Source organism: Vitis riparia, chromosome 16 (genome assembly GCF_004353265.1).
Source record: "Vitis riparia cultivar Riparia Gloire de Montpellier isolate 1030 chromosome 16, EGFV_Vit.rip_1.0, whole genome shotgun sequence".
NCBI lineage: Eukaryota > Viridiplantae > Streptophyta > Magnoliopsida > Vitales > Vitaceae > Vitis > Vitis riparia.
The window spans coordinates 13,210,317-13,217,943 of NC_048446.1; the positions used below are offsets into that span (position 1 = coordinate 13,210,317).

General features: G+C 34.7%; 1 protein-coding gene across 2 annotated transcripts; it reads left to right on the forward strand.

Annotated features, from left to right (window-relative positions):
• The first annotated feature begins 1,885 nt into the window (after positions 1-1,885).
• Positions 1,886-6,445, forward strand: LOC117933974 (beta-fructofuranosidase, soluble isoenzyme I-like). Of its 2 annotated transcripts, XM_034855560.1 has the most exons (7): positions 1,886-2,532; positions 3,156-3,164; positions 4,062-4,918; positions 4,998-5,159; positions 5,247-5,482; positions 5,613-5,703; positions 5,828-6,445. In XM_034855560.1, the coding sequence occupies exons 1-7, from the start codon at positions 2,139-2,141 to the stop codon at positions 6,026-6,028; spliced, it is 1,950 nt and encodes a 649-aa protein (XP_034711451.1). In that variant the 5' UTR covers positions 1,886-2,138; the 3' UTR covers positions 6,029-6,445. The 2 variants fall into 2 exon arrangements, with proteins under 2 accessions (XP_034711451.1, XP_034711452.1); XM_034855561.1 differs by lacking the exons at positions 1,886-2,532; positions 3,156-3,164 and adding an exon at positions 3,193-3,714.
• The last annotated feature ends 1,182 nt before the right edge of the window (positions 6,446-7,627 follow it).

Here is a 7,627-nt window from a genome sequence, read left to right on the forward strand (position 1 = left end):
TTTATTTCAAGGTTGTTGATTCAAAGTTTATTTTACTCAATTTTTGTACTTAGTGTTTGAATCAAAGTATAAAAATATCAATTTTATGAAAAGTTTGTAATTGAAGGCAAAGTGTTGGTATCTAATAAGTTTAAATGTCAAAATGTCAGGATTTTGAATATGAGAAAGTAAAATGTAAAACATGTCAAAGGTTAAGAGGGTAAAGTATATTTAACTCGATAACTAATTTGAAATTTTATTGATTTTTTTTAATAATTTTTTTAAATAAAAGAAAATTTTCAAAAAGATTATATTTTTAAATAATAAATTATATTACAGGTTTTGTACCTGAGATAGTGAATATTGAAAAAAACTAAAGCTTGGAAAACTAACAGTTAAGATTCTGTCATTTTTCAATTTGCTATCTCTCTCCTCTTTTTAACTCTCTCTCCCTCTCCCTCTCCCTCTCTCTTTTCTTTTTTTGCTTAGGTGGTGTTTGTTTTTTGGCTGAATAGAAAAAATCAAAATATTTGACATTTTCTATTCAGTTAAAAGTAACTTATTGACATATACCAACATAATTAAACTAAACTTATTGATAATAAGTTCACTTTAATTATATTGGTTAGAATCAACAAAGTACTTTTAGCTGAATAGAAAGAGCCAAACTATTTGACTTTTTCTATTCAACCAAAAAACAAACACCACCTTAGTCTTGAGGTTTCTTAATGAATACAGTGTCCATGCGTTAATGTGAGATTATTCAAAGCAAAAGGAGAAAATAACAAAATATTCATAGCAAAAGAAGAAAATAACAAAATTGATGATTGTGTGAATAGCTAATGTAATGTCTTATTTAAAGAAAATTTTGAAGTCTTTATTTGATGGAATTATTCTTTCTATTTTTATCTTGAATAGCCACCTTATGATGGAATGCCATTTCTTTCATACTTTGATATCATAAAAATTATGGGTTTTCTTTTCCAAATTTGTTCTAATGTCTTGGAAAAACAAATAATTTTATAAAGTAAAATATATATACTAAATATTAGAATTTAAATTATGGATTTTCTTTTTCCAAATTTGTTCTAATGTCATAGAAGAAAAATAATAAGGAAAAGAAAAATAAAATAAGAACATACACACTAGCAAAGAAAAAATTTACAACATTGCCCCCCTTAATAATTGTATTTATAAGAAATATATTCAAATTTTAAGGGTACTTTTGGTTTTTAAAAGTATAAGAAAAAGAAAATAGAGAGGAAAAATGTCAGGAAAAAAATTAAAGTCAATAAATTATTTTATTATATTACTTAAACCTTAATTAAGTTATTTTTCTTCTTTTATATAAAAATTAAATAACTTAAAAATGCATAATTTTTTTTATTAGTTTTAATTATATTTGATTTTTATTTATATTTTTTGGACTAAAACCAAACATAAAAAAAAAAAACATTTCTATTAGTATTTTTTTATTTTATTTTTTTAGTATTTTTCTTAAATCAAATATAACTTAAAGACATAAAATTGTAAGAAAAAGAGAATATGGAGAAAAAAAGAAACATTTAAGGAAAATAAACATTATGTTTGAATAATATTTTTTTTTTCTCAAATAGTCATATTTATTTAATATTTTTATTAGAATAAAGAACTTTAAAATATGTACAATTTTTAGTAATTTTTATTATATTTTATTTATTTTAAGTATTTTTCACGTTAAATCGTAGAATATATATATATTTTTTTTCAAAATTTTCCACATGCCATTTCATGAATTGAAGGCACCCTTAAATGAATGGTTTTTTTTGTTGAGAAGGAAAAAGAAAAAGGAAAAGTCAGAAACATTGTATATATGATCCAAGTTGCCTCCATGCTCTCACCTTCCCTTGTCCCCATTAATAATATCACATTGCCTCCTTCTCTCCCTCCCCCACTTCCCAACCAAGCTGGACTAAACCAACCAGCCCCATCCCATCCCCAAACCAAATAAAAAATCCCCAAGAAAAAAAAAAGAAAATAAAAGAAAAAGAATTTCTTGTGCAGGGATAAATAGATCGTTTCTGTTCATGTCCATTCACTATTCTCCTCTTCACATCTCTCTATATATGGATAGATAGATAGATCATTTCTCACTTCCTCTTCTTCATTCCATTCACTCAATGGACACCCACCATGCTACTTCTCATGATCTTCTACATGATGAAACTTATGTCCCACTCCTCTACTCCCCCCTACCCGACCACCCGGTCCCCGCCGGAGCTCCGGCTCTGGGGCAGCGCCGTCCCTTGAAGGTTTTTGCTGTCACATTGGCCTCCCTCATGTTCCTAGCCTCCATGGTGGCTTTGGTCATTCATCAGAGTCCACAAACCCCGGAGACAGTGGATAATGACGGGCCGTCTATGGAGTGGGAGGGAAGAGGGGTGGCCCAGGGAGTGTCAGAGAAGTCTTTCCTGGGATTTTCCGGCCGAAGGCTTTCGTACAATTGGACTACCGCCATGTTTGCCTGGCAGAGAACTGCCTTCCATTTCCAGCCTGAGAAGAATTGGATGAATGGTAGGTCGCCTTCTTTTTTCTCTCTCTCTTTTTCCAACTACACTTCCCATTTTTCAAATGGTACGAATATTTAGCATTTTAATTTTTTTTTACATCATTTTAGAAATGCACTTTGTCAAATGCTTCCTTTGATCTTTTTGAGTGTCTCAGTGGCTTTTCATGCAATTTTTTTTTATATATAATTAGAGATATTATTAACTTATTATAATGATTAATAAATTAATAATTTATTAAATTGCAAGTATTGATATTATTTTTTTAAATATTTTTAATTTTATAAAAAATTATACCCTATATTTTAACATATCATGATTTTTTTTTACAAAATTAGGAATAATTACACATTAAATCAATTAATTAAAAAAAATTATTATTATTTATTTATTTTTAAAATTTTTAATTTGAAGAAAAGGGTAGAGCATGATTTTATAAGTGGTTTATTTATTTTAAGGGGATGTATTTGGATAGAACAAGCCAACTGTAAATGGAGCTTCCTTGTATTTGAGTTGAATTTTCTTTTATAGTTTTATTTTATGATTTATGAGTTCTTGTACTTACAATCGTATTGTCATTTCTGATTGGCGTTTGGTGCGTGGGAATATGGAATTTTTGCTCTGCTTCAGATCCTGACGGTGAGTTCTTTCAAATCCCTCTTAATTTTCTCTTGCTTTCATCATGAACCTCCCAAAAAATGCATTATTTATTGTAGTTTGGCAAACACGTCTTTAACTAGCGGGGTTCCCTGTATTTTAGTTTTTAGTTTTTCTAATTTTAAAAATATATAAATGATACAAATTGTTACGTTTGGTTAAGGACCTAACCGATCACGTGTTCATTATTATTTTTATTCAACAAGCCCGACCTGGTCCAAATTCCAGACCGTCAGATCAGGGGACTTTGTTGTCAGAAAAGGAATTTTATGCAATGTCAACAGAGACGGCAAGAGATCTGACGGTCGAGAATGATTGTAGGGAATGGCCAATGGGGGTGGTGGAGTAGTACGGCGTTCCTGGAGGGGCACCAATAATGAATACAGAATGCGACAAAAGGATAGGGACATACCTTTTGGAATCGAGGACCAATAAGGAGAGAGATGGGTTGGCATTCTGTGGTTGGTTGGATCCTCAATGTGGGCCCCTCCGCATGTCACATCTACGCTTGGAAGTTTGTGGTGGACATTTGGTAGGTCTGGACTTTAGGGGCATCATTTTAGAAATTAGAAGTAATTTCATTTCAATTTCCTTATTTGTTCTTCACTCTTAGTCTTAGACGCAATTTCACCATTTATTTTATTTGTATTTAAAATTACCTTTCTGGGGCACAGAAGACATACTATTTTTATCATTATTATTTTTTAATTTTAGGTTGAAATAAATTCATTGTACAAATACATTAAATGCACCTTCCTCATTTATTTGCTTTCACGGGTGACAGCATGAGGCTGTCCTCCACGTGATTTTTCAACCGTTACGACATTTTATAATAGGCAATAAACTCCAATTTGATGGGAAAATATCGGGTGTTTGCAGGACCACTGTTCCACATGGGATGGTACCACCTCTTCTACCAGTACAATCCTGATTCAGCAGTGTGGGGGAACATCACGTGGGGCCATGCAGTGTCAAGAGACATGATCCACTGGCTCTACCTCCCCTTAGCCATGGTCCCCGATCGATGGTTTGATTTGAACGGCGTCTGGACCGGCTCTGCTACGATTCTGCCAAATGGCCAAATCATAATGCTCTACACCGGTGATACCAATGATTCCGTGCAGGTCCAAAATCTAGCATACCCTGCCAACCTGTCTGATCCCCTCCTCCTCCATTGGATCAAATATGAAAACAACCCGGTTATGGTCCCCCCAGCCGGAATCGCTTCCGACGATTTCCGGGACCCGACCACGATGTGGGTCGGAGCCGATGGAAATTGGCGGGTTGCAGTTGGGTCACTGGTCAATACAACAGGCATCGTGCTTGTATTTCAGACCACCAACTTTACCGATTTTGAGCAGTTGGACGGTGTATTGCATGGGGTTCCGGGTACGGGTATGTGGGAGTGCGTGGACTTTTACCCGGTTTCCATCAATGGCGTATACGGGTTGGATACGTCGGCTCATGGGCCGGGTATAAAGCATGTGTTGAAGGCCAGCATGGATGATAACAGGCATGATTATTACGCATTAGGGGAGTATGACCCGATGACCGATACATGGACACCCGATGACCCGGAATTGGATGTGGGTATCGGGTTACGGCTTGATTATGGAAAGTATTACGCTTCAAAGACATTTTATGATCAGGTTAAGAAAAGGAGGATCCTATATGGTTGGATTTCGGAAGGTGATATTGAATCTGATGACTTGAAGAAAGGATGGGCTTCCCTTCAGGTACCCTTTTCTCAAATTTTTGGTTATTAATGATAATAAAGTTTACATATATTAACTGAAGAGAAATGTTTAATTACAGAGTATGCCAAGGACTGTTCTACATGACAATAAGACAGGAACCCATCTCCTTCTATGGCCAATTGAGGAGGTAGAGAGCTTGAGAACAAACAGTACAGAGTTCGAAGATGTTTTACTCGAACCCGGATCTGTTGTGCCACTTGACATAGGCTCAGCTTCACAGGTACTTGCTCAGTTTCACTGATTATCCTTTCTTTTATATGTTAGTAGCTGTCAGCTTAAAAGGACTACCTGTTTGTTCATGGGGCAGTTGGACATAGTGGCGGAGTTTGAGGTAGATAACGAGACCTTAGAAGCGATGGTGGAAGCTGATGTGATCTATAATTGTAGTACTAGCGCTGGTGCTGCTGGGAGGGGAGCTTTGGGGCCATTCGGCATTCTGGTTTTAGCAGATGATACACTTTCCGAGCTGACCCCAATTTATTTTTACATTGCCAAAGACACTGATGGCAGTTACAAAACCTTCTTCTGCACTGATCTATCCAGGTTCGTTTGCTTATTATTTTATTTGCGAAGACAATGTTTCAGATGAGCTGAGTTTTTATCTGATCATGCTCAAGAATATAAGGTAACAAGGGGAAAAATTGTAAACTAAGGTACTGTTTGGTATGTGCAGGTCGTCTTTGGCCGTGGATGATGTTGATCAAAGGATTTATGGGAGCATTGTTCCAGTGCTTGATGATGAAAAACCAACCATGAGGGTTCTGGTAAGATGAAAACTATCCTGAAAAGCCTATAATTAAATGCGAGGATGTGTTAAATGTCTATTCTCCTTTTGGTTTTTTCCTTAAGGAAGCCTCTGATGAGGTGGTTGATGATGAATTGATTCAGGTTGATCATTCGATTGTGGAAGGCTTTAGCCAAGGGGGGAGGTCATGTATCACGACCCGAGTTTATCCAACAGAGGCTATCTATGGAGCAGCTAGGTTATTCCTCTTCAACAATGCCACTGGAGTGAATGTCACAGCCAGTATCAAGATATGGGAAATGGCTTCTGCTGATATTCACCCTTACCCATTAGACCAACCGTAATTCTTCCATCTCCATCCCATCGTAACCTATTTCATTGAGTTCCTCTACGCTAGCTCCGTTTGGTTGCTGAGAAATCCCCCGAGTCCTGTGGCAACCAAACATGGTCTTGCATTATTTAATTCTTGCGGCAAGGCTGCCATATTCAATCCTTTGTCATGTCCTGGTGTGGTATTTATTAAAAAATTTTGAGATTTTTGCGAGAGGCAATGCGGCTGGTTGGTTGGAAACTTCGATAGCCTATTCCTTTCCTGCCCAGAAGCTGAGTGTGCATTTCATTGGAGAAAAGCTATTTGGTATTATACTATTATGCATGTAGTATTTGATATGATCATTCTATTGCTTGTCCTACTTATGTAAACAATGTCATTTATGTAAAAAGAACAAATAATATTTCTTTTCATTACAATTTTGCTAATATAATGTTTATTGTGTTGTTGCACTTAGGCTAAAATTTTCTAATGATTTGATGGAAAGAAAGAAAATCAAGGGACTTGTAAAAAATGTTCAATAACCCTAATTATGGTACATGTACTATCTAGATTTTTGACACTTTGGTGTCACATGAAAAAAAAAAAAACGTGTCTTCAAGACATAATTTTAATATCAAAATAACAGTCACAAGAAAAATCAAGGCAATTTTTCCTTCACATCGACTTGTAGAGTACCTTTGTTTCATCCTAATCCATATCAAAATTGTTGGGCTAAGTTTGTCAAGCCCACCAGCCCATGTATTATACTATTTTATATTTGAAGTCCAAACATATATAGCATTAGGGTTTTGATTTGTTGGGAGAAAGGTGATTGAGAAAAGGGAAAAAAAAAAAATTAGGGTTGGTTTTTTTTTTTGGGGTACTATTTTAGGGCTTAAAGGTGAAATTTTGGGTTTTTTCATCAACCTTTGTAGGGAAGTCCCTATGGTATAATTTCTTTATGATCTCTTTCGGTTCATTGTTTTATGAGATGATAGATTCCTACCTCAAGCATTCATATATATAGATATATTTTCAAGGTGAAGAAACCAATGAGAAGTTGAGAACTTAATTATTTGTATTCCCATTTTATTGAAGTGAATTTTTTTTTCTCCTTGATGTTTTACTTCCATTTGTAGGGTTTTTTCATGTTATATTTTGGTATCTTTTTGGATTATTAATGTTCATTCTTGTTAAGTTATTATTGTCAGAGAGGTTGTTATTTTAATTAGATTTCCTCTTTTTACCATTTGCAAGCCTCTAGTTGGTCTTATAGCCATTCATTTGGACTTCCTAAATAAGTTTCGTAAACTGTTTTCATGGCAAAATATTTTGGGATGAAACAATTAATCTCTTTGATGGCTTGATCATGCATCGAATCAAGCAATCTTTTTCATGAGTTAATCTTGGGCCTTATTCATGTGTTTGGCGGTTTTTCTAGAAAGCATTAGAAAGATTAGAAACACTTCCTAAAATAATTACCAAATGCACTTTTAGAGAGGGATACAAAAAGGATGGACCCTTTTGATAATCTTTGGTTAGAAGCCATGAACACTACTTGGGTCATGTATTATTGTGATTTTCTTATTGCGGTGAAAGGCTGACTGCTTATGGTTGGGTCAAGATCATT

What these genes read in the sequence shown, in the direction of transcription:
- LOC117933974 (XM_034855560.1), top strand. Translation starts at nt 2,139, where the DNA reads ATGGACACCCACCATGCTACTTCTCATGATCTTCTACATGATGAAACT. An exon ending in AAGGATGGGCTTCCCTTCAG is followed by an intron (nt 4,919 to 4,997) that starts GTACCCTTTTCT and finishes GTTTAATTACAG; the next exon opens with AGTATGCCAAGGACTGTTCT. An exon ending in ACATAGGCTCAGCTTCACAG is followed by an intron (nt 5,160 to 5,246) that starts GTACTTGCTCAG and finishes TTCATGGGGCAG; the next exon opens with TTGGACATAGTGGCGGAGTT.